We start from the raw sequence: 27,546 nt of genomic DNA, 5'->3' as shown, positions 1-27,546 counted from the left end.
CCCATCCATTCATTCAACTGTGACGTTTTGCAATAGGATAAATTTTAGTGCTGTCAGCTCCTCACTGTCCAACTTTATTGACTTGCAACATCTAATCTGATGCTTCTGAATTGTTTTCAGGTGTCAGTTTTCTTTAGTTGAGAGGTGATTAAATAGCACAGGAAAGGGAACTTGGCCAAAATCCTCTGATCTGTGATTCCTGATGTTATGTGACATTACACGTGCAAAGTTTGTACTGTAGTGGGACCTGCAGGAGACTTGGGGCTTGTGTTAAATAAAACAGCACAGAAGATTTTGGCTGGGAAAAAGACTTAGCTGTCTCTTACCTGGAGACAAGGTTTATGTTGTGCGACTTTATTTATTATGGCCATTTCATGAAGTGCATCAACTATATTCTTTAATTAATACTGTAATTTAGCTGATGCTTATTATTACTTAGTATCTGTTTGAACAATAATCACTACCCAGACTTCAGATATAGGCAATGACAATTGTGTTGAACAATAATAACTAGCCAGACTTAAGATGCAGGCAGTGACAACTGTGGCTTAGATTCTCATTGACCAGAAGGCTGAATAGGATAGATGCTTTCTTGCTTCCTCAACAGCCAGGGGGCATGAGTTTTGGAGACCTCAGAAAGCAGAGGATTACCTGTCTGAGAGCCCTCTGCTGAGAATGGCCTGTCCCAACAGGAAAACTAATGTGGCATCATAGCTGTAAGTCATACACTACCAACGTTTCAAATCACTCAGTTGTACTAAAAAGGAAAGATAATTGTATTTTGTTGAAACAAGTAACTATTGAGCTTCCTCACAACATTGTGAAACTTATCTTTGGTGGTGGTGGTGGTGTTCACCTCCCAGAGAACGCAGAAAAGATATGCTTTCTATTTAAAACCCAAGGTCAGATCATGATCATCAGTGTTAATTGCTTGGAAGAGCAAGGTTTTACATCATCCAGTTACTAAAATAAAGGCAAAGCATGAGTTTCATGGGTTTTGAGATGTTCCTCAGGTTCAGGCTGAAGAAGTGTGATTAATTTAAGCAGTGAAATAGACTTCCCCAGAAGTCCCGTTGGCACGCTTGATTCTGCTGCAGTCATTTGTGCTTTTGAAGGATACATAAATCTTTTCTTAAATTTCTGAGAAACAACAAATTGGGCAGATATTTAAAAACAACTAAAGATGCTCACCGTAGTTCCTGGAACAGAGTTCCTTAGGGGGATTATGAGATAGGGTGATAGTGACTGATAGACACTTTTCAAAGCAGGAGATAAGAGTAATTCCTCAATGTGGTATATTTAGATTCACTGAATCATACCCTGTGATTACTTGGCAGGTATTCTAAGTGCCCTGCTCTGGATGCCAACATGCGGAGAACATATTTTCTCCCCAAAAGTTTGTATTCACTTACATGCTGCCCTAGCTGTATCATTTGTGAAAATGAACTACTCTTGCTAAGAGAATTTGTGACAACCTACTTACCTTCACCACACAGGTGCCCCTTTCCAAGAGGGTCAAAGGACAGAGGTGTGGGAATGGCAGATCTCAGATGGGCAGGAGAGACTCTGTAAAGCATGGAAAGTGACAGGAAGTGAGCAGAATGGGCTGGCGACCATTGTCTCAAAACATCTTCTTACTGTTGCTAGATGTTTCTTCTAAGTGTTACCTCTTCAGTGCTCTGTATTATTCAGGAACTCAGCTGCTAAGATGGCCATCAGAGCAGGGCTGGGCACTGCCTAAAGAAGGCACATAAAAGTGAAGGAACAGCGTCTTACCTGGAGGTGTCCTGGGGATGCAGTCATGGCAAGCTGGGCTTAAGGAAAAAACTGCAAACATCAGCATAGCTGAGCTCCTCTGAGGGGACCCTTTCAGTTGTAACTAGCTGGTGCCTTCGGAACAATAGGACTCTTGGTTTCTGAGATTATTCGTATTGATTGAAAAGTAATAGAGAAACTTCTGAAGTGAGCAGAAAAGCCCCTTGTGAAAATGGGACTTTTAAGTGAAAAAATTTCTTACTGCTCTGCCATTTTTCTGCCTGCACTCACCCACAATGCTGGAAAGACAGCAGTAATTTAAAAAACAGAGGGTGTGATTTTCAGCTTTTGTAAACTGAGCTCCAGTGAAGCCATATTGGTTCATGCCACCTTGGGACCTGGCATAAACATGTCTCTGTGATGGGCACAAGACAATAGGTTGGCATGGATGTAGTCAGAGGATGGTGCAGATTGCAGGGCTGGCAGCCCTGACCATAGCACAGAGCACATACATCTCATTTCCAAGTACGCAAAATGTTTTTAGATCACCTGATTCCAAATGGCAAATTTGACTTTTTAAACTGCAAATGTAGTTCTGGTCTGGGGATACTTTCCTTTGCAATTGCATGATGAAATAATCCCATAAAGCAAAGAAAAGCAGGTTGCATGTGACTTGATAGAATCCTTATTTATTTGTCATTTGACCCTGTACACTGCAAAATAATAATATGAATGCGCCATCTAAGCTATTAATACATTATGTACATACAGAGAAGGAACAGTTAATTTTACATGAAATGGAAAAGGCACGTAATGCAGTGATACACTATGATCATTTTGAGTTGGCCAAGTTCCAGCTGCAATATGTTTATGCTGCCTAGTGTAAATGTTCCTGGGACTCTGAAGATGCTCCTCACTGTTTCACAGGCTGGACATCACCTATTTCCAAAGGAAAAGGGAATGGTTTGTGAAAGGGAAGTAAGTTGTTTCATCCTTCCTCTGCTTCTGAATATGGTCAGAGGGATTTTGTGCAGAGCAGATCATGTGTTCTAACTTCGAACTTCTCTTTGTAGAAAACTCTTAGACCTGAAGAGAAAGTTTAAATGTGTAAAGTTTGGGACAATATTGTGCATTTGCTTCTTTAATGGATAAGTGAGCATGAACGAATGATTTTACTTTCAGCTTTGAAGTCAAATAATGAGATTGATTAAACAAATGTAATTTTGAAATATTTTTAGTCTTCTGCCTGGAGATACCTCCATGTTAATGGAGGTCATCAGTGCTTTTTGAGAAACCAGAACCCAGTTGTGGTATTTTATTCTTTATACAAGCACAAATACTCCCCACAACTCTCAGATGTTACTGCTCCTCCCTGAATGTCTGTGCTTCTGTCTGCATTTTATAATACCCCTGGGCTTAGAAGCAGTAAATAGCTTGACATCTGCTATATCAGTCTTTATCTATGGTTTAAATTTCAGCAAAGATGATATTAGACACTTGTTATAATGTATTCTATTTTGTTTAACTATTGTTCCCTGGTTGAGATGTGGCTCGGAAGGGTCAGTCTTCCTAACCATGTATTTCATGGTCACTATAGCATGTTAATACAGTGGCAGTTTTGGGACATTTTGTGCTTCTCCAGGCTGCCATTGAGGTTTTCCAGCTGCAGCATCTGCCTCCCTGCCTTCTTTGGATGTTGCCTTGTTAATTCAGCTTTCCAGACAGTGTATTTAGAGCTGGCATTTTGCCTTTTGAGCCTTTTCTTGTTTGTTTCTTATGAGATCATAGCGTTTTAATATTGCATATTTTAATCTCTCTTTGAGATGAAATGTGCTGCCTCTAAGTTCTCTTGCACAGATCAGCTTTGGTAGGTAATTTTCTTCCTGACTCACCCTTGTCCTCCCTCTCTTTCTTATGGCCTCATAGCATGAAAGTCCAGTTTCACCCTTGCTGTGATCCAGCTTTTGCCTCCACTTTCCCCAAGTACCATCCACTTTCATTTCCTTTTCTTCCCTCACTTTTGAGTGAATTTTCACCACTCTTAGTTTTATCTTTTCCTCTCCACTGAGACTGACAGCAATCACAACTTACTCTAATCTCAGTTTAAAGGTTTTTCCCCTGCCTTCTGTCTCCTTGACTTATCTTCTACAAACCACACTCATATTTCACTGTGAGATTTTCTCTTTGTTGTGCTTTTATGGGTGTCTTTTTAATTCTTTAGGAGCATATTCCTCCAGAGCTTTCTTTGGTCTGTATGAAAACTCTTCAGGCTTTCATCTTCTCTGCCTTTTCCTTCCTCTGTACATGTTCCTGGGTATCTCGCTCAGCCCTACAGATTCTTTGTGGCAGCACTTTCTTGCATATTTTATTGCCTCTCTACATACTGTTTTTCTACCGTCTCCACAGTTAATCCAGAAAGTTACACCACCAAGAAGAGCAGATTTATTTTCCAGCCACTTCCTTATTCTTGCTCTGTCTTCCATTGTGAACAATAACTCTTTCCTTCAGGATAGTTCTCCATGCAAACTGCCTCCATCTTCACCTCCTTTTTTCCTTTGAATCATACAACTTAGTCTGGAAGGGACCTGCTGATGTCATTTAGTCCAACCTCCTGCTCAAAGAAGAGCAAACGTCAAAGTTACATCTTTATTATCACCATTGTACTATTTCTTTATTATAACCACTCTGCTATTTCTGAAATGACCTGATTTCTAGTTTTCTTTCTCTATCTCTGCTATTCACTGAGATCTCTATCAATTTTATTTCTCCTTTTAGCCCACGGACTAGGAATCCAAGGACATAAAGCTGATGTGTGGAAGCATCTTTCCATCTGCTTTATGCATTCAACACTGCTTCTGCTATTTGTGCCCGGTTCTTCTAGATTCTCAGTTTTTCAGAGCTGTCTGTTTCTCTCTGTCCCAAGCTCTTCCCAGCCTGCAGCCTTACGGCTCTTCTCCACTTACTTACTGCTCTCCCTCTTTTTATCACAGGTTCCTATCTTTGCCTGCTTTGCCACCTCCTAGGCAGAGATGGCCTCACCTTTGTGTCTCTCCCAGCTTTTTTAGGGTGAGACTAAAGAAACATGTGTAACAATCTGAACAAATCATCCTACTTCTCTTGTGGTCTCTCATTCCCACATTCTGTTCTTTCGGTGTTTGCTGCCTCAAAATGTACACTCAGTCAATTTCTTCTTCCAATATTTTCTCTTTCTGAAAATGATCACACTTAACAAACACACTTTATTATGCCTTAGCAGTGTCTCAGAGGGCAGATGCTGGGCTAAACCAAGTTTCACTTAAAAGTTATAAAAGCTGTAATTACATAACGCTGTAGAATCACAGGCTGGTTTGGGTTGGAAGGGACCTTAAAGATCAGCCAGTTCCACCCTCCCTGCCATGGGCAGGGACACCTTCCCCTAGACCAGGTTTCCAAGCCCCATCCAACCTGGCCTTGAACACTACCATGATTTGAAAAGATCTACCTTGAATCTCTGCTATCTCTTATCCTCCATCATACTTTATTAACTTATTTTTCCACTGCTTCCTTAGTTGCCATTTGAACTCTCCAGATTTAGACTGCAGCTGTACAACAACAATTGCATTCAAGATAATAAGCTTCAGTACTAAAGTTGTAAATTGGGCTAGAATAAAATCTGTTGTGCATTTTCAATGTAACTACATTCTGCTCTTTTAGCTCGGCTTGAATCCTGCCATCCACTCACATTTTCTGTTGTGCTTTGTTTTGAAAGATATTGGTGAAGACTGCAAAAAATCCAGAATGTGCTCATGATCATAGTTACTGCTGATCATTGAATACAAAAACAAACATAAGTGACATTGATCTTCAGTAATCCCTTAAGGGGTTCATTCAAAATGATTTATGAACTGATCATCAATTAAAAAGATGAGTTAAACTCTTGGATACTGAGTGTGCATACTCTATTACGCAACTTCTGGAATAACCATCTGGGGTTCGATGCATATATCTGGGATGTTTCACAAAAGAAATGCCATCATGGACTTTCCACTCCACTGCTGCATTACTGTGGGTTCAGTTTGTGTGGGAGCAATGTTTATGCTTTAATTTCTTGTCTACATGTGAAAATCAAATGGATGAGTTACTGCTAAAATTTGCCTCTACATTTCAAAGAGCCCCTTTGATCTGGGTGTATTTTTGGCACATCTTTTCCTGCTACAAATACAATCATTAAATCTCTTTAATATTTTCAAATGTCTATTTCATCACAAGATTTCTTCCAAATTTCTCCTGGTATTCCATTACATTTTATGTGTTTCTTTTTCAACGAACAGTTGCCATCCTTTTGCTGCTGAGGTTTATGAGGTAGTTAAATGGAATTATCCCTGTTTTAAACAAGGAAAATTGAGGCATAAAAATTTATTTGTCCATTATCATATGAGAAGTCTGAGCTTCAGGAGAAGCACCGAAACAGTCATAATTATTTCCAAGTCAGTGTTTTACTTGTAAGCCATTTCTGCCTCTTTTCTGGTATTTTCCATGGGAAACCTTTCTGAGCATGCTTTTTGGCAGCCAGTGTAAATTTGCAATGTGAGAAGCAATAGCTTTTTAAAATGGACTATCAGGGAATATTGTAGTAAGAAAATAGCAATAGTGTGGATGCACAGAATTCATTTAGGGTGTTCAGATTCCATGTCCCTTAAGAAGTCAAATTGGGCCCACTGAATATTTTAGGACACAGTCTTTTATACTCTGAGAAATATATGTTTTTGCGGGAACTGAAATTCTTTTCAGTAGAAGGTGGAAGGGCAGCGTGTAAAATGAGAGGCATGGAGGAAAGAAAACCAATTTAATTTGAAGCATTTATTTTGGGGAGGTTTTGCACAGCTTCCTTTTAATCCCTGATTAACAGATGAAAGTAGATACGCTAAGACAGAGCTCTAGTACTAAACCTTTGATAACAGAATTACAGTGTCTTTATTGTACAGGCTCACTTGATTTGTCTCTATCATCTTCTACAGCAGAGATTCCTAGGCAGTCAAAGGACAGCACAAATGAGAAGCTGTTATTCGTGTTGCGTCTGAGACAGGCACTTACATGTATCCTGGAAGCCATTACTGTCTGTAATGCCTACTGTTGATTATCAAGGCTGGAGTTTCCAGTGCAAATAAAAATTGTCCTTGGATGCATTGTCCAAAACCACGATAGAAGGCATTGGTTCCCATAAATGCTGTGAGAAATTTTATGCTATTGAACTTAAAAGGAAAATACCGAAAATATCGAAAGCCCAGAGTCATTGTGATCTTTATAATGAGTATTCCTGGTACCAGACTGAAAATTAACATAGCTAACATGTACACTGTCCACTTTCAGCCATTTTCCGGGATGGAGGAGTGCTTGCTTCTAAATCAGTCTTTCCATCGGCGGTGGCTGCACCATGTTCCACATCTCTACCCGGGATCCCTCCTTCTCCTGCCGGCTGGGGCTGTAGGTCCCTTGAGTTGCCCGTTTATTGGCAGCGATGACTGAAATCACAACTGCCAAGAAGAGGATCAACAACAAGGCCAGCGTTACTGAGCCAATGGAGGTGAATATGTTCGAGATCAAGTCAGTTGTCAACTGGAAGGATTGAAATAATCGCAATGTAATTTCTGTCAAGAGAATACGCAGACACACTTGAGCTACCATGGGAAGAAAACAAAAAACATTCTATGGACAGGGCTTTGCATAGATGAGCTACTGCCAAAGCACTGTTTATTGGTAGAGAAGTACATTACCCCCTGCAGGTTCTGTTCTTTTGACTTTTCAGAAAATTACATACACCATGCTGTATATTTAATATACAAGGCAGAGCTGGATGAATTCACACAATGACCCATTTCATTTGACAGCCTCCTTTCTGCTTGAAAATAACCTGTAAGTTAGTCTGTCTGTGGATTGTAATTCAGCAATTACTTGTTTAATCATTTTAATAATAATTCATTTTCCCTAGTTTGGTTGGGAACACTTTATTGCTGGTGTTCGCTACTACAAGTTAAACATGAGCTATTTTGACTAGATGTATTTTTAATCACCTTTGTGTTTTTCTTGCTGGAGGAGTCAAGTTTATGTGAATACTTAGATATAGAAAATCTGCTTACTGTAAATAGTTTTGTAAAATGCACCGTCTCTGCAGCATCCCTGCCAGTAAACTTTCCTACCAGCATGATTGCATGAAATAAGTGTACAGAGGCTGCACACGAGTGCAACTGAAATCTATGCAGTGAGAAAGCAATCCATATATTTTCACAAATACATTTTAAAATATCCAGCTCTTCTTCTACATACAGGCTCTACAGCTTCATCAACAGAAACACAAGCAGCACAGTACAGGATGAACATAAGGATGCTCTGAGGTTTTTTCTGTTTTCATGTGGCAGGGAGAAATGTAATGATGTCAGAAGGCACAATGTGCATAAACAAATGTGCCAGGTGAAAAGCTTGAGAGCAGAGAAGTTTTATAGTTTGTAGCTGAATGTTTTATACATACCTATATATGTGCTTTTATGTGTAAAACATGCTTCTGGTAAGGTAAGCCAATGAAGTGATGTGGTTAGTGTGGAAAAGTGGTCACTATGGACAGAATGACCCTAGCAGGAATTGAACTTCTGGGCAGATTCTGCCATCCATCATCTTTTGATTTGTATTACAAGTGACAGCTGAACTGCCATAGATGGAAGTGTGCTTGAGGCTGAACTTTCAAATCCCAAAGTATTTAGAAATGGAAGACAGCAGGTCGAAGCCCATTTCCCAGTTAGATGCTGCATGTTACAGGATACTTTAGTGACCTGCTTACTCGTCACTTCTAAGGAAGTGCAATTACAGTCCTGAGAATAATGATAATTTTGCATTCAGCAATGGATGTCCTGTAAGTGGATGTTATTGCTGTGCGTGCATTGCTTGGACTTATTCCTTTGCAGAACATGCCAGAGGGAAAATATTAAAACAATCCTTCCTCTTTTTTAATGTCTCCACCTCCACGCTGATGTAAAGAGTCTTACTATAATATTAATAAGTTGGGCTCAGGGATTCTCTCTCAGGGATGCATGATCAGCTAGGGTATTTTCCTCTGTCCTTGGTAGCTAAATATATGGTTTCTATGATTTTAAAAACATTTTTCCAATAGAAGTCATTTCAGTGCAGGTGACAGCCCACATGACTCCAGCCCCCCCAAAAGGTGGTCTATTAAATTGTATTGGATTGGGAAGGTCATTTCATCTTTAGATGATGCAGCAGATATATTTGAGATGTTAGTTTTCCTCTGTACTGTACTAGACTATATGACCCTTGTTCCTCTTTTTTTCAGAGACACTGCAACTTTTTAATGAAATCTTTATTCTCAGAAGCTGTGTTTTATTGTCACTGTCTGCTCTAGGAAACTGAGGACCAAGATAATCTAAGTTAACTCTCATCCAGGGGTTAAATAGGACATTTCTTTCATGAAAGAAATTCACTACCGCAAGCAAATGGTAAAGCCTGGTCTTTGATATATGTAATTTCTGAACCTACTCTCTTATTTTCCAGCCCATGCTCTTTCTATTCCTGTTGTAAGTCTGTCTGTATCTATGGAGGCATTTTCATTTATTAGATCATCCAAAGTAATTTTGTAACTTTAAGAAAAAATATGCAAAAGAATCAGTGAGAAAAAACCTCTTATTAAAACTTATTAAAATCCATTCACACTTCTAAACCTTGTTCTCAAGTTAAAACAATCATAACAGGGCATTTTTTCATTCTGCACTAGATTATTACAGAAACCTTACCCACAGCTATCCACTACACATTTTGTTTCAATTAATTTTTTTTCTGTCTAATAACCACTGTTAATTAATTGGATTCAGTTTGGTCAATCAGTGACTTGAACTTGAAAAAAATACTGAAAATTGCCTGTATTGACTGTAGATGTGTTGGACAAAACACTTCCTATTAAGCCTGTAGGTTAAAAAAAGTTATTCCACCAACTAAAATCCAGACAGCTGGGGTTTTCACCATGACCAGATACAGAAGTTAATTCTATTTCTGTGTTTATGTTGCTTCTAATTTCTAACTACAAAAAAAAAAAAAGGCCTTTATTATTATCTTTTTAGGCCTTTATCTAAAAGGCCTATTATTATCTTTTTTGGGTGGATTCTATTGAGACCCAACTCCCCCCCCCCCCCAATCTACCATTCAAGTGCTGTTCCCTGGTTTATCAGCCCACAGATCACTGCCTAAGTATACACTGTAGGTAGCCCCTTAAGCGCTAGCACTGACCTGATAATAAGAGTTGCCAGAAGGCTCTGCAGTCTGGTCCCATCAAAATCAACCACTTCTTTAGTAATGAATGGCTGAACAGTTGAATTAACTTCGAAAATCATCTGGCTGGTCTGCAAAAATACATCTGAAAAGTTCTGTCCCCTGTCATCTCAGTCCATTTACTGCAGTATTTGGTGGTGATGATAGACTGAAATGATTATAACTGACGATCCCGGAGAGAAAAAGGATTGAGAAGCGTTTTTAGAAACATAGTGCTGCTGAGACAGCAGAACAAGAGGTTTTCTGTTACTGACCCTACTGTGTATTTTGCATAATGATGGGGAGTGGCCTTTTAAAAATCAGCTTGAAAGTAAAATAGTCCCTTATCGCTGCTTCAGGCTCTTCTGGTAAGTCCTTGCCTGTTGCTTCCACCATAGATGGATCTAGGCTATGAACCTCTGCTGTTTCCCAGAGCAGAGCCCCTCTGACCACCATGGGGCTGCTCAGGTGTTTAGCTGCTTACCTCGGTGTTCACACCTATGTAGCAGATCGCCCACAGCTGCAAGCCTATGGGTGTCCTAAGGCATGGGGTGTTGAGGCACGCACAGCTGATGTCTCTCTGATTAGGCTACAACATCACTTTTCAGCTTGATATCACGCAGGCTGCTATTCTCTTCCCCATGTTAGCTTGTTAAGATCTGGTTATTGAATGATTGCCTGGGACATGGTCACTTGAATTCCGCATCTGGAATATTGTGTCCAGTTCTGGGCCCCTCAGTTCAAGAAGGACAGGGACCTGCTGGAGAGAGTCCAGCGCAGGGCAACGAAAATGATTAAGGGAGTGGAGCATCTCCCTTACGAGGAAAGACTGAGGGAGCTGGGTCTCTATAGTTTAGAGAAGAGGAGACTGAGGGGTGACCTTATTAGTGTCTGTAAATATATAAAGGGGGAGTGTCACGAGGATGGAGCCAGGCTCTACTCAGTGGCAAACAATGATAGGACAAGGGGTAATGGGTACAAACTGGAACACAAGAGGTTCCACTTAAACTTGAGAAGAAACTTCTTCTCAGTGAGGGTGACGGAACACTGGAACAGGCTGCCCAGGGAGGTTGTGGAGTCTCCTTCCCTGGAGACATTCAAAACCCAGCTGGACACATTCCTGTGTAACATTATCTAGGTGTTCCTGCTCCGGCCGGGGGATTGGACTAGATGATCTTTTGAGGTCCCTTCCAATCTCTAGCATACTGTGATACTGTAATATGCAGTTTTTTGATGTGTTTATTACACAGCCCTGGCAGAGTCCCGTGCGAGAGGTGTTCTGTGACTTAGAGCTTCAAAAGCAGAAGGGGAAACTATGGAAAGGGAAGGATAAAGCCAGGCAAAATTCATTCTGTCTCAGCACAAATGAAAAAAGCCACATGAAGAGAAATGTTACTGTTTTTTTTGCTAAAGACCTTTGTTGTTAGGGAAGCCTATGAGACCCACATACTCTGTAATAGCCTTTCAGAAGTAATTCTTGCTAACGAATACTGCATGGTGATCACAGCTATTTCTGAAGGTTACTTAAGCACTGCTTATGGATAGGTAAATATATGTAGGGTAACTGAAGGAGGGTTAATTTACTGACTGGGCAATACCTTAGAGATTTGTACTGACCTTTGAGCAGGAGGTTGGACTGGGAGACCTCCTGAGGCCTCTTCCAACCTGAATTATCTTATAAACCTGTTTAAAAGAGTGAGAGTTCCCCTGCCCTTCAAATACAGCAGCTGCCAGTAAAAGCTCTATCCTTAATGGTAATGGATGCTGATGGCAAGATGATGTCATGTGCTGTGGCAGTACCAATAAAACAAAGTCTGCTAACACTAGAAAGCCAGTCTGCTTCTCACTGAGATATTTTATGTAGCATATTTTATTTATATGTCTTTGGATGTCAGCTGGAGCAAGGCAAATTTATTTTGGAAATATTGAGAAGAAAAAGGAAGAAAAAATATTCTTGAATTCAGTTTTCATGTAGTGATTATTTAATCTAAAAAGAGAGGAAGAAATGCAGAAAAAAACCCTTGCCTTTAAGAAACAAATCTTTTGGCTTTTCCCTGGTGGTTTCATTTCAAAGTTGATTAAGTTTTTAGGGTTTTAAAATTATAAAATAAAAATGAGTTAAAATGTTTAGATTAGAGAAAATGAATCATTGGATAGAATGAAACTTCATTGTAGGGCTGGGTTTTGCTTTTCATTTGGTTATTGAAATAGATTGGCTATTCTACCTTTTGTCCTTGATTTGCTTTGTGGATGAACAATGTGGTTAAGGAAGGTCCAGTTCACAAGTAGATAAATGCTCAGTAGCATTTACCAATCCAGCCTATGTATGCTTGTCTTTAAACAAGCCATCTTCTAAATGGTTATTTTTAAGAGGGGAGCATTAGGGATTTGCTGTATATGAACGTTTCCATGTGTGTCAAATTTCAAAGGCGAGCGGAATAGCACACACGAGCCAGAAAAATACAGAGGGCCTCTTCCTCTTGTGTGTTTTACATCAACATGACTTAGCTGATCTAATCCAGCTTCATGTCAATTGGGAGATGAGAATTATTGCCACAGACACCAAGGGCTGAGCCAGATCAGGGAGAGAGATCAAGCCTCAGTGCCAGCAAGGAATTCACTTTGGGAGAAGTAGCATGAGCTTCCTCAGAACGCTGCTACCCAGGCATGAGCTTTGCATGGGAAAGTATGGCTTGGACCAAGGGTAAATGTCTTTGGGATGTGACAGGCATAGCATGCTCTGAAAGCAGAAGTGTGCCTCTGTGGCTGGGCGTTAAGAATTAATCAGCCTTCATTTCAGCACTCGCACAGTAATGTGTCTGATTCTGGATGCTTCACAAGACAGAGACATCAACACAAGCTTTAAACCACAGGGACTGCCAAACCCCAGAGAATTCCCTTCTCTGCCACGTGTGGGGCTTTCTGGGACTTCTGCAGCTGCTTGTGTGCGCTGGAGCTTTCACTGGCAAAGTGTCTGGATCCTGAGTTCCTGACACCACTCGTAAGGTTATCACTTCATTCACAGTAAGAACATCTGATCCAAGCCATCCAGATTTACTGCCCCCAAATCAAAACCATTTGCTATAGTAATGAGGGACGATTGGCCTGAGTGGTCCTAATCCATGTCAGAATTGCTTTGAAAGGTTTGGGGGCATATAGGGATAATACTGAGCAGCTGAAGAAAAGCCATTAACTTGACTAAAAAGCCCATAGATATGCTGAGTTTATTTCTCTGAGGATTTACAACCATCTTATCAGATTTTTTTGTTGTTGTTAAAGGCTGAATTCAAATAAGAATCCCAGTAGTTCAAGAAGAAATCCAGTCAGTTATACACAAATCTGTTATAATGAGATGTATTGATAACCCCAGCTTGTGGGACTACAGTTTATTTTCAACAGCAGTAAAGTGGTCATAAATCTGTAGATTGACTTTACTCCAATAAAAGTACCTTATTTAAGTGGCACATGAAGTACATTTTTTCATGATTATTTTTTTCACCTTAACAGGCAAACACCTATTGCTCTCCCTCACATCATCTGTAAAAAGTAGCGGGTCTGCTTGTGCTAGACACCAGCCACCAGGTCCCAAAAGCTGTATTGACATAGCCGCTGGGCTGCTGAGTTGAACCAATAATTCATTTTGGACTCATTTAAAGAGATCAGATTCATGTCTGGCTGAGCCAAACACTGCACAGGCCACTGGAAATGGCACGTTATTTTGAAGATTCTATATGCATTGCCTATTTTCCTTAACTGCTCTATCTTCTTTATGCTCTATCCTGCTTTCCTACTGTAGTTTTGCTTTCTTAATGGATAAGAACAAGACCAGTTTGTATTAGGACCAGATTCAGACTTGGAGCCTTGAATACATGATGAAGATCTCTGTGGCCTAAAGCTGTGACTGCTTTCACCTGCAATCAGCCAGCTCATATCTCCAGTTTAGGCTGTCCTGTAGCTGCCACATGATGGCTCTGGTGCCTTTTGTATGCCAGGTAGCACCCCAAGGTAAGCATGACTACTTCTCTCTCCACATCTTGGGAACTTCTCCCTCTGACACCATGCCCACTGTGAGGAAGCTATCCTGTTGAACCTCACCTATCTCTGTAGTCCTCTGAAAGTCTATCCATCTATACTACATATAGAGCTGTAAATAATCCTGAATTTTTGTCACTGCTGATGTCTGCAGGAAAAGACAATCCCATTGCTGGACAGCCTGGATGAGACCCTGAGTCCTGCACATATCTTAATGAATATTGCTGAAAACAACACTCAAGTGACTGCTTCTGATGTGTGCAGAACTATTTTATGTGTGTGTATATATATATATATATATATATATATATATACACATAGGCATCTCACCTTGAAGAAGAGTGATTGTAAGTAATCTTTCTTTTAATTTCTCTGTTTTCTGGTGGATATTGTTGTCTGAATGTTTGTTAAAATATCTCTGAAGAAATTACATTCTCTACCACCTCTATTTAGTATATTTTTGATAAAATGTGGTTCAAATAGTTTGTCTTAGTTGAAATGTGGCAGTTTGAGTGAATTTCTTCCTAGAAAATGTCAGCTTTTAGTTGCCTGACAGCTCTTGAAATCAAAGCACAAACGTAGAGAGAATTAGTGTTAGCAGCTGTAATGATAAACTGATTATCTGGCTTGACCAATTATAGATCAGAAAAATGCAATCTTTACTATCAAACAGTACTGTGTCTCTGGTGTCCCATGAGAAAGTGAAGAAAAAGGAGATGATTGAAGTCTATGATTTAGCTGGGCTTGCAAGAAAAACGCCTCATTAAGAAATTCTGACAGCCTCCCTCCTGACATGTGAAGTCACAGCATGTGACACTACAGAAGTTAACGAGGAAGTTTGTTCTTATAGTGGAGCGAGAAGTTGGAGACTGGGGAGGGACCTTTCTAAAGTGGTACAACTAAATTGTAAAGCAGACTTTGGTTAAACAAGGGGTTTATTCACATTAGTCCTGATCTTCCAGTCGCATTAGTATACACAAACCACCTCATCCCCACATTAGGCTGCAGGACAATTCCTGAATCACTTGGAAACAATTCTGTGTCTAAGCCAAACCAATTTGCCCCTCCTCAGTGCTAGTACTTACAGTAATGTTTGTCTCAAGTGGCCTTCTATTGACAATATTAGGCTTTTGGCTGAGCAGCTTTTCAAATTCAGAAGCTTGCTTTTAGGAGTTAACCTTTAAAGAACAGGTTGCATACAGTAACTATAATTAACTACTTGCAGTATTGATGTCTGGTGTATTAACTGTTTAATGGAAGTGGTCCAACCATGAAAGCAGTGATATCTAGTAAGTCTGGGATTGTCTGTTCTAGGCAGAAGAAATAATAGTTTTGGGTTTGGCCACTGTAGTTTACGTTAGCTCAGCCAAGGACCGAAAAGGCCAGAAGTACGTAAGTAGCCCCTTAAAATCTCCAAATATTTTGCTGGATCAGTATCTCACAGGACAGACTATTAAATGCCTTTTCTCTCAGACAGCAAAGTGTTGGTTATACACAGAGAAGTGATTTGGCTGGCAGTTTGGGAGGTAAGCTCTCATCAAGCTGTGGGCTTTGAGAAGACTCCTCGATAGCATTTCTGCAGCAACTGCCAGTGTTAATTTTGTAAGTGTGCTCCAGCTCTTTTTAAGATCATCTTGGTGGTGTAGCACAGACTAAATGTGCAGCTCCAATGTGTTGTTATGAGATGCCTTTTAAAATTCTATCGACAGCCCCTGCTGTAGGAACTCCACCATCTGCTGCAATCTGAAAGGATAAGAGGGAAAATCTATAGCTGGTGCAAATCCAGGCATACCATGCCGAGGAGGAGTTTGTCCCATAGCTGCTAAGTCACAGACTAGACAAATGTTTTAGTAGAGGTGTCAGACTCTGGGGTGGAACATCCCTTTCCAGTTTGGGGAATGCTTTGAGGTTTCATATCGAATTATCTTTTACATGGGTAACAGCACAACACATCAGATGCATGTAGCTGGGTTGAGTTCATTGAATCCCTATAGCAGCCACAGTAGAAATGACTCCTGAAGAGGGATATGGAAGAATACTCAGTAGAGACCTTTTGAAGAAGGCTGCTCCCGTTGTCATGGGAGAGTGACGTGGATGGGAGGGGGTCAGTAGGTTAAACCCAAAAGCAGCAGAAGAATAGGAAAAGGTGCTGCAGTGATGAAGAGAGCAGGAAATTTCCTGAGGAAAAGAGATTCAGTAGATTTCCGAGTGAAACAGTTAAAGTGATGAGAAGGAAGAATGAATGACAAAGCTGCTTTCTTCATTGATTGCATAGGTGTTGAGTAGACCAGCTTGTGAAGGGTGATGCTGTAACATTCAAGATAGGGCAGATGGGAATTACAGCATTTAGATAAGAGAACAGGGCAGGAAATTATAATGTAAGCTATCAACAGCTATGTCAAGGGTGAAAGTAAACCAACTTCTGATTTTCCGAATTTTGCAATCTCTCAGTCTAGATTTACCCACCCCCCACCCCCAATACAGAAAAAGCAGAGAAGAGAGAATCTTTGCTGTGGTATTTGCAATCTGGAAGCATAAATCCTAAGTGAGTACCTGCACGTTGTTCCTCCTCACTAATATGTTTCCATGCATAGTTTTCACAAGGCATGATTTGCCTGTTTTCTGCATTATTAATTCCTATTAACTTTAATGGAGTTGCACAATTTGCATTGTGGGCACAGAGCTGATTGCTCAAAACTCCACCTTCCAGCACACAGCTATTGAAGATCTCTTCCTTAATTACTGATCATAGTGATAGATGTCCTTTTATTTCTGTGATCAGGCAATTGAGAACGGCAGGAAGTACCCATTGAAGACAAGCATCACAGCCTCCTTCTGCGGACTCCGGTCCCTGTCTGTGGCAATGTGATGCAGGGTCATCTATCTCCCCAGATCCTGGTTCTCTGTGAGAACTGGTGCATCCTGTGCTGAAACGGCCAGTGTTGCCTCTTCCCACTGTGGGAATAAGAAATTGTTCTGCCCAGTGGTGCTTAACAGGTGGGTCAGAGGAGGACAGTATTGCAGAGACAGCACTATGATTTGAGTTGGATTTTGTAACTGCCAGGAACTTTCCATCCCTACTTCTCTGATAATAAACTACGCCTACGATCTCAAAATTGTTCCATGAAATACTTCTCCCTATTTGGTGTTAACCTCCAGCAAAAGAGGCATGTGTTGCTACCTAGCATTAATATTATGCTGTCAAGTGGTGATGAAGTAAGTAGCTATTTGACTGTTTCACACTGTCAGACAGCAAGGTATCAAGTCAACAGCTAGCCTTTGTTGGGTGCAGCACTTCGATTGCAGCCATCTCGTGCTTCCAACTGTAAATATTAATGGTATAAGGTAGACCTTTATTGGCTACATAATACTTGCCTTAGCACGCTACATGACACTGTTGCATTACTTAGCTAATTATATTCCTTGAGAAAAATTTTGAGTATGGTTTTATCCTGATGGCTTTTTTTCTAGTAGGAAGTTGATTAGAGACAGCAAACTTCATTGCATTTTAGCCTCAGGAAAGACTATGGAAGAGATGCATACGTGAAAAACGTAAATGGAAAAAAAACCCTATAAACATCTATGACAACAATTACTCCTTGAAACCCTGTTTTAATCTTGATTTAGACCCTCGATTTGTTGGTGGAGTTATTTTTTGTTGTGGCGTTTTTAGAGGCATACGGGTATGCCTCTACCTGTAAATAGAGATTATTGGACCAAGTACTGCACAGCTAATATAGCATCTATTGCTGGCATTCAACAGGTTTGCATAAACTTGACCTGGATGAAGCTAACTCTCATAACTGTTTTTTGGATGTGTGCTGAAGATGCAAGTGGTTCATGACATCTCTTTCTGTGTTATAGCCAGTGTTACAGCCAGCACAGTACATGAGAAAATGGTCTGTAAAAATGTGTCAGATATTTACCTTAATTTTCTACTCCATGCTTTTGCCTTACTGCCACCTAAAGATAACTAACAGAAAATACATCCAGCTTCGGACAGGAGAGATTTACTCTAACATGCTAGGAAGTAATGGAAGCCTTATCAATGCTTTTCTTTTAAGAAGATTTTCGACACTTCCAGAAGATTTTCTAGATCATACTTCTTAGAGAGAGTTAAAAAAATGTTGGCTATCTCAGCTCACTGAATTTATGTCCGGTGCTTCAAGGCAAAGCGTATTAACTGTGAGTGTAACTCGTCCCTGTTTCTAGACAGATGATTAATTTAGATCTGGGGATGAAAGTAGCAGTTTCTACAGTGCATTGAATCAGGTCAAAATTTACCTTCATCTGCAGGTGTAAGCTATTTCTGATACATCTCCCTGTTGATTCTCAAATACCAGTGCTGTCCTCTCTTGAACAGGCAGGTAACCATGAAATCAAGCAAGTTATATGTAATTTTGGAAGACATGTCTAACATTAACATTTTCTTCTGGAAGTAGTGGTTTTGGGTGAGGATAAAAATGTGGTCATGAGCTAGGAAATTTCAACCCAAAACTTTCTCAAGGTAGAGTATGTTTTTTTAGGGTTGTGGTTCCAGGCCAGCTACATCCCAACCAGTCTGTGCATCAGGCCTGAGTGCTTCTCCAGGGGGGAGGGTAGCCGAGTCCTGAAGGGAAATATCATGTTTGATTAATGGAAACAATAAAATAAGATAGGAGCAAATGGAATTTTCCATGAGACACATCACAGCCTCGTGTGACTCTCACAGTCAATATGCTGCATCAGTTCACAAAATGGTAGGCTTTGGGATAAAAAAAGATATCAATTACATTACCATATGAACTCTGTGGAGGAAATATACATGGCCATTTCATCACAAACAGATACTACTTGGAGAAAAGGGAACAGAGGGTCCCTCGGGGGTAAGGGTAGTGCAGCATGAGTGTTACCAGTGCTGCACCACACACAGGTGGAAATATTTCCATTTATTTCTATAACAGATTAATTAGAGCCCAAACTATATATGTGCTTGAGAATCTCCAAAATCCCTACCCTGCCATTTCACAGCATCCACCAACAACCACAGTATTCTGCAGTGGTGCAAAATCTGCTCATACTAAATAATTACAAAGGTTTGTGAAGCTGCTCGTTTTCCTTTCCACTGCATTACAGCAGTATCACCATTTTTATTTTGCTGCTCTTAGTCATCTTGAGAAGTGAATCATCTGTTCTACCAAAGAGTGTTTGAATAAATTTAAGGACTGTTGTGTTTGCTGTACAGCTATTTTGGTACAAAGTTTAGACATTTGTGTAACAAGCTCTGCCTTTCATTTGAATGGCTCTCTGTATCAAAACAGATACGTATTCCTGATCTTTTGAATACAAAATATTTTTCACATCCTCAGGAACAGGAATCTTTTTATTGCTTTTTAGTGGAAAAATATTCTATAAGCCTAATAAAGTGTACCATTTTTTTCAAGAGTTATTAGGAATGGGAATTTCATAACAAGAACTGAAAAATACTCTTACACAAGAATGCACTTTACAAGAAGAGTTCATCAGGAGATGCATAGGCAAATTTACATGCCAGCCTTACTTTATTTGGAAACATCATAATTTCATGGACCCTTGATAGTGATCTTAAGCACATAATAAGTTTCCAAGGTGTCAAACCTACAAGATGTATTTGTTATCCTAAGCTAAGGTGTCAATACCCCTAAGGAGCTCTGGCACTATTGCTGTCTAAAAAAAGCAGTGATTGGAATCGAGGACCATGGTTTCCATCCAGGCCTGAATAAATGTGGGTAGGTTTGCTGAAGTGCTTGATCTGTAGTACCTGGGAAATCTCCTTATTTACCCTTTATGTGGCGTCCTTTATATGTATATAAACTTATCTAAGGTGCGGGTAACTTTTGATCTTTCTCATTGTAATGGTGGTGAATGAGCTTCCTTTGAAGCCCCCCTGGTTCCTAATCTGGCAATAAATTTCATGTAAAGCCTCACAACCATGTTACAGTTCTGTCAACTTCAGTGAAGAGGACAAACACTGAATCCCAAGAGACTGTTGCCACCATGCACGCAGTATGAGTCAGTTATCTTTTCCATCATAAACTCCTTAACTTCTGCTCAGTTTCTTTTTCTTTTTGTAAGTACTCAAGTGAAAGACCAGACTAATTTTCAGCTTAAAAGTGAAGCTGGAATTCTGTTTTCTTTAGAAGCATTTGTCAATTAACTTATTTAGGATTTATGGAATTAAACCAGATTTATTGTCTCGTTTCTGTCAGTGTTTGGCTAAGTTGTCCAGCAAACGGAAAGCATCTTACTGGGTAAAATTGGAAGCCCATATGTGACTAACGCCTCCTGTTGGGGTATCACTGTTGCTCTGCTATTTTCTAGATAAATATCCACATTTTTTTAAAAACAAAGTTTAAAAAAATTAGCACTGAACTTAATCATTTCTATGTCCTTTCCATTTTCAGTAGAAAACAGACACCAAAATACAAAAAAAAAAAGGCTTTTTGATACATGCAGCAAAATAATTTTCTCATCAATTGTATTTTAAGAAACAAAGTAAATGGAACATGCCAAGTTTCAGCATTACATCATAGCAATATCTAGAAATACCACAATTATCAAAATGCTCATTCATGTTTGAATAGTTCTTAGGATGAGATGAGAGTTACACTTTACTGCTACACAGATGGAAGACAGAAGTATTTGTTCCTACTCCTTACAGAAAAGCAAATGTGAACTATTATTTTTATATTTGAGTTAATTGTTCTAAAGCAACTTCCAGAATACCTTCTTTCAGTGCTGCATTATTTGAAGATAGAAAAAAAAAGATAAAAGAGAAAAGAATATGAACTCTCATGAATGATATGAGAAAAAGATGTAAAATTTAGTATCTGAACAATGCAGGCATAGAGCGCTTGAATGTGTTATAAAGAGAGCAATGACTGAAGTAAATGCCCATGTGATGTGAATGTGAGTCTACAGGGAAAACATCAAAAGGTGAGAAAAAGGGAAACAATGCCATTGCAGCATAAAGGATGGTGTATAGACAAAATGTGCTAGCCTGAATACGAAATGTGTTATGTGAATACCATATTTGAGCTGATTCCTATAGTGCAGAGTGTTATGCTGTCATATGTCATCTGGGCTCCCTTTTCTGCTTAAATTTACCATGCACATTAAATATTCAACTGCTTTTCACTGATGCATGCAGTAATGTTGGCCTTGTGAGGAGCTTTCTTGTATTTCCCAGCTTAGACACATCAGATAACCTTATTGTCTTTGAATCCTAATGTTTTTGTACCTTATGTTGTGACACATATTAAATATGTTTCTTGCAATATCCTTTTAGAAGTTTTAGTTAAATCCTGTGTTTTGAATATAGACTAATAGAAAATAGCAAAGGATATTAAGGGGCTGCTCTGCTCTGCTCTGAAAAACAACTGTAAAAATGGCATTGTGACATTTCCAATGACTTCCAGAACAGAGCTGCTCATTTTACAGATCTAAAGATGTTTCCTCTTACCCCACATTTGACCTGGCACAGCAATAAAGCTGGGTTCTCTGGCTCCTACCATCAGCACTAATGATTCTGCCATGATGGGTGATCTACAACCGTGTGAATGAATGAAAATGTGTAAATTCTAGCTTTTTCCCTGCTCCGTTAGGCTGACCCTGCTAGTCTATTAAAAATAGTAAAAACTTACCTCAGTCAATGAAATAACATTATTTTAATAACCTTTATCAGACTGTAATAAGTTTACCTATGCTGTGCAGTCTTTAAACAGTTGACATGATGAGGGTTTTCTCAAATTAAGATACTTCAGAGAGAAAGTCATAAAAAACAGGGAAAACCCTTTATGCTTCCAGCAGCAGCCTTACAGAATGTAGCTTATATAAGACCAGACTGCTTATTATCTACTGGAGAAGACAGAAGTCACAGTAGATACAAATGTGCTCACTTACTAAGACATCAGTTTGATGCTCCCAATGGCCTGACCTGATCTTTCTGCCTGGAGTCATGGGTTGCTCAGCCACACCATGAGGCAGCTTCCATGTATGGCGAGACCCTCTCTGTTCACTCCCTGCAGGTTATGACAGCTGGCATAAGCTTTGCAGTGACCTGGGGCACCTGTAAATCCTCAGCTAGGGCTGTAGAGGAGCAGCAAGTGAGCAGCTTGTCTGAAAATCAGGATGGTAGCACTCCTCAGGTTCAGTTAACTTACCCAGCCTTACTTCTGAGGCTGGCAGCTGAATATTATTGACTTAGAGTTGTCAACGCTGAGCATACAAGCTTAGACTAAGAAGAAAAAAACATTATCTTACCTTAAAACAATTATATTTATGTATGAAAATAAACATTTTTAAAAATCTGTGTCGTATTTCTGCACTTCTTTGGCTCTTAAATTCTTCTCCAAGCCTGGGAGGGCTAGCGACTTAATCTGCTTTCATGCTGTCTGAAATCTTTGTGTTGGAGCAGAAGCACCAGCCATCTAGGGGCAGAATTGTTTGTTCAGATTGAAGGAATTGACAATACTGCTACCCTGGTGCCACAAATGAACACAATCTGAAGTATGAAAGTGTCCTAACCATCTGCAATAAGAAAGAGCATAAACTCAGGACAAGAGAAAAATCTTTACTGATGACAAAGAGAACAAAGTTCTTTCACCAAGCACTTCCCCTTACAAGAGTTTAAACTTCTTTGCAATTTTTTGCCTGTGTCCTGTATTTGAAGAAGTAGAATGCCGATGCTTTCTCTTGCACTCCAACTCCTCATATTTGAGAGGTTTTCAGCTGAAAGGTGGAGGTGAGACGTCAGGTTTTTTCTTCAAATAATATCCTAAAACTCTTCTAAACTGTTTTGAAACCTCAAGACTCAAACTGATGAGAGTACTGGCTGAGAACTAGTGCAGTGTGAAAGCTAACCTGCCTGGCTGTATATTGCTCTATAGGTCTTGGAAATAAAATGTTTTTTGTATTTCTGAGTGTAATGGCAAGATAGAGGTACACTGGAGCAAGACAACCAGGTAAAGCCACAGTGAGACTGTGGGAAAATGATGTAGTTGTTATATTCCTGATGACCACATCTTTTAGTCAAATGATAATTATCCATTAATAGCCTCATAAGTATGAATATGTAAATAGCTGTGGAATGCATAATTAATGAATCACCAGGCATTAATTATTGTAATTAAGTATCATTTGCTACATTCATATTACTAACCCTTGCAGTTAATGAATACATTAGCTTATCGCTGTAGAGCAGATTCAATCAAAATTCTGTGTCTGTGCTATGGAAGCCTGAGAGAGTTTTATTCAATTTAGTTTCAATATTGAACATATCTCACATGCTTATCAGTGTATTTTTAATGACAGTAAATGTGAATCATAACTTCCAGTGCATGATGCTTGTCCTTGCACCCAGGAGAATAGAATGGTACCAGCTGGAAGAGGATATGAAAGCAACAGTGGTGCACATCAGAGCACGTAGGAGTAGTTCTCTTAAGTAAAGCTTTAATTCTGGGACATTAAATCTACCACCACTTTCAAGTTTCATGTATATTTATGTGAACAATAGGAGAGGGTGTGCTTTGTGAGGAAGTGCTGCCCCAAAGGTGTAGCTGATGAGAATGTTGAAGAAACAATATCAAAGCACAGACTGAGCTATTTGCCATTCGGTGCAGATATGTGTCTACCTTTGGCTAGCACAAGCAGAACACAGCGCTAGCAGGATGTGCTCCTGAGTCTAATGGAGCCTCAGGGCACTCCTGAAACACAAAATGAACAACCAAACTCTGCTTTTTTTCTTCATCCTCTAGAGATCTGTTTCTAGGAAACTCAGACGGAAGACTTGGTGGAGGTTTTTTGTTGGTTTTTAGTTTTTATTCTTAGAACCAGGCTTTGTGGTTCTTGAAGTAGAACAGTTTTCCTGTCTTGTGGGAGGATCACTAACTGAAGTCATAATCATGAAAGTTCAGGTGCTAAAAGTTAATAGATAAAAGTGAAGTGCCCTCTTGGCTGAATGTCTGACTGTGTCCTGGTTTCAGCTGGGATAGGATTATTTTTCTCCCTAGAAGCTGGTACAGAGCTGTGTTTGGCCTTAGTATGAGAATAACACATTAATGATTAAGGGAGTGGAACATCTCCCTTATGAGGAAAGACTGAGGGAGCTGGGTCTCTTTAGCTTGGAGAAGAGGAGACTGAGGGGTGACCTCATCAGTGTTTACAAATATGTAAAGGGTGGGTGTCAGGATGATGGAGCTAGGTTTTTTTCAGTGATGTCCAGTGATAGGACAAGGGGCAATGGGTGTAAACTGGAGCATAGGAGGTTCCATGTGAACATCAGGAAAAATTTCTTTACTGTGAGAGTGACAAATCACTGGAACAGGTTGCCCAGGAGGGTTGTGGAGTCTCCTATGTTGGAGATATTCAAGTCCTGCCTGGACAAGTTCCTGTGTGATGTACTCTAGGTTACCCTGCTCTTGCAGGAGGGTTGGACTAGATGACCTTTTGAGGTCCCTTCCAACCCTTGGGATTCTGTGATTCTGTAATGTTTTAGTTGTTGCTAAGTAGCACTTAACCTTTTCAATCTCTCATGCTCTGCCAGTGAGGAGGGGCAGAGACAGGACACCTGACCCAAACTAGCCAAAGGGGTATTCCCAGGAAAAATGTTTGCAATGAAAGAACAAAACCTGATTTCATCAATGCCAGTTTGAAGAGGATTTTTTCCTAAATTTAATTTTACCAGCATAGCGTAGTCACATGCACTGAGTAAATTGAGTATTGGATCTAGTTTCTTAAAAATTAAATGTTCTGGGCGCAAGAGAATACAAATAAGCATACAACATGAAGGCTATTTTCAAATTCAGAAGCATCTCTTTGTACTTAAAATTGTGATAGGATATTGCTGGCAGAGTACTAATTGTATTAGAGCATCTGCAGAGGAGAGTCAGTCAGAGCTTGATTTTTAAGGGTCAGAAGTAGGAACTGTGGTCAACAAAGCAAATCTGTCATTCTCTGTGTATATTGCCTCAGCGAAATACCTTGCATGCATTTACCAATCACATTAAAGAATACACTTTCATTCATCCCACAGCTGATGCAAATCCCTTTGCTCTTCTCTTCCAGTACTTCCACCACTGCTGTCTTTCCCCTCTGTTCAGATACCTTAACTCTCCCTCAAGCCCTAACACTGTTACTTCTCATTACTGGTATTTCTGAATGACAGTCACTGGCATCTGAAAAATAAATTGAATCTTAATATCAAAATATAGAGCAAACCATTACAGATAATATCAGTATTCATCATCACAAGCCATATCTCCAAAACTCAATACCTTCCTTGTTTGTTTTCTTTCATTTGCATGTCTTCTATCCTTCTAATTCTGAGCATTCATCTGACATTTGTTTGTTTAATTTTTAACCTTTTAAACTAGAAAAATCAGGTCCATTCTGCACTGGGTATGCTGAAAGACCTGTGCATGGAACAGCTAAAACCTATGGACTATGATAGCTCAATGGAAAGAGATGACCCATCAATATGCCATCAGAGACCTTGTAGCATTTAAGTTTTCTAAATATTAACAGTGTGCTAGGAGGAACTGAGTAATAAGAGTAACTTTAAGCCACGAGGATTAAACCCCTCCCTCTCTGAATTGTTGGTCGGGGGGCTTGTTTATTTCGTTGTGTTCTGTAAGGTACCAAGGGCTACCCAGCAGAGGTAACAACCTTGGATGGGTAACACAGTATTAAAGCCAAAGTGGCTAAATGGCTGAACAACTTTATTGGGAAGCAACTGCATGGCCCCACACCCTCAGCATTCTTGGAGAATACATTAGAAAGACACAATTAGTTTTTGTGTGATGTAGCCGTGAAGTGCAAATGTTCAGAAAGCATGGAACACTTAAAGCAAATGAAGAGAGTAATTAGCAGAAAATGAGGAGCAGACGTGAAGGGCAAAGGCAAAAGGTTTATTTTATGTATAAAGGTAGGAAAGTTATGTACACATGCACAATGTAGTTAAGAATACACAAGTACAAAGAGGAAAGGAGCAACATTTCGGAAGCCAGGATGACAAGGCATTAGAGGATGGAAAGAATTCAGTTATAGGTGTATATGCAGTAGAAGAAAGAGTGAACTGGTGCTCTGCTTATATATTCTAAATTAATAACTTCCACATTGCTGTAAATACATATAAAACCTGTATTTAATATTGTATATACACTCATATCAAGTTTCTAGTATTGAAGAGAAAAAGTTTTGGAATCTCTATACAGATTTATTCTTGGCTTTTCATTTTATACATATTGCTATAGTATGTGTCAGACATACTGTTATGTCATGTATTGCTTTCTAACTTCCTTCAACAGGAATACCCGGACAAAATTTTTGCTTATTGTACTGTATCCTGTAGCATATATTCTATAATGTACGTAACAGTTCAATTTACTTATGAGAGCTGAACTAAACCCAGTAGAAAAACAAAGCAAACAACACAAATAAACTTGATTGTGATTTTTGCCACTTTAAATTTGCAAACAAAAACTTGCTTTGAACAGCTTTGATTTGTAGCATCAGTGTTTTCATTTGAATTTTCAAACTTTCATATTTATTTGCTTTCAGTTAGCATTCCAAAATGATGTGATAGTTTTCATTTCAAATTATTTGTGTTTAAATTTCTCACTGTTCATTTCAATAATACCAAACCGAGTAACATTTTTAGCTGTGATTAAATGAAAGGTACAGTTTGGAATAAAATTTTCAACATAATCTGTTGTTTATTATTTTAAGTAAATATATTGTACTTAAGTTTTCATACTAAGGCAGGTGCTTGAGACAGGAATATGTGGCATATCACAGGGATGAATCACAGCTTTTTTCCACAAATATGCAAAAATGTATTTGTTTTTGTCAGGTTTGAAGAGTGGGAACTAATATCAATGGGCTCAAAGACTTCTTCAATAGATCAGCTGCTCTCCCTGGAGTCATAAAAACCTCATTGTTAGTGTTAGCTAGCCTATTCTCTAACTAACTCTGCTATATGCCGTATCAATAATAAAATACAACTTTCTACATGGTTATCTTTTGTATCATCACTCAAGGACACTATTTACGTTTAAAGAATTTTAGAAGAGAACAGAATCTATACAAATATGGTCATGAATGCCCAAAGAAATGGATGCCCCATTCATAAATAGGTTTTGCTTTAAACAATTGTTCAGAAAAACAGAACCTCAGTTTTCACTATTCTTTTGTTTTGTGCAATGTATTTCAGTTGTGTCTACACTCTTCAAAGGCAACTACTCAGATGTTTTGCGGTAATATTTTTTGCTAAACCTCCCAATATTCATAATTTTCAGGCCCCTTATTTTCATTCTTTAAAGAATCCATGGACAAGCAATCCACTGATTGGTCCACCTTGATTGCTTCCTAAGAAAGAAAAATCCCATATTTTTGTCTGATGACACTCGTATTTATTGATGGAGAACATAGAGTTACTTGAAGTCGTACAAATCT

At 39.3% G+C, this 27,546-nt stretch overlaps 1 protein-coding gene across 3 annotated transcripts in view; it reads right to left on the bottom strand.

The window, feature by feature from the left end:
- Nucleotides 1-6,579: 6,579 nt before the first annotated feature.
- The window catches only part of CRB1 (crumbs cell polarity complex component 1), a 102,951-nt gene continuing 81,984 nt past the window's right edge, over nt 6,580-27,546 (bottom strand). For 2 of the 3 annotated variants that reach the window (XM_061465558.1, XM_061465559.1), the window contains one exon: nt 6,580-7,350. In XM_061465558.1, coding sequence (XP_061321542.1) covers nt 7,135-7,350 — 216 coding nt within the window. In that variant the 3' untranslated portion in view covers nt 6,580-7,134. The remainder of the gene's footprint in view (nt 7,351-27,546) is intronic. The other variant, XM_061465560.1, reaches the window with a different exon arrangement.

This window comes from Pezoporus flaviventris, unplaced genomic scaffold (assembly GCF_033815535.1).
Source record: "Pezoporus flaviventris isolate CSIRO_AGI_PZ_B2104156 unplaced genomic scaffold, CSIRO_AGI_Pfla_v1 ptg000040l, whole genome shotgun sequence".
Classification (NCBI taxonomy): Eukaryota; Metazoa; Chordata; class Aves; order Psittaciformes; family Psittacidae; genus Pezoporus; species Pezoporus flaviventris.
The sequence above is the reverse complement of the archived record's forward strand: the minus strand, read 5'-3'. Positions and strand labels throughout refer to the sequence as shown.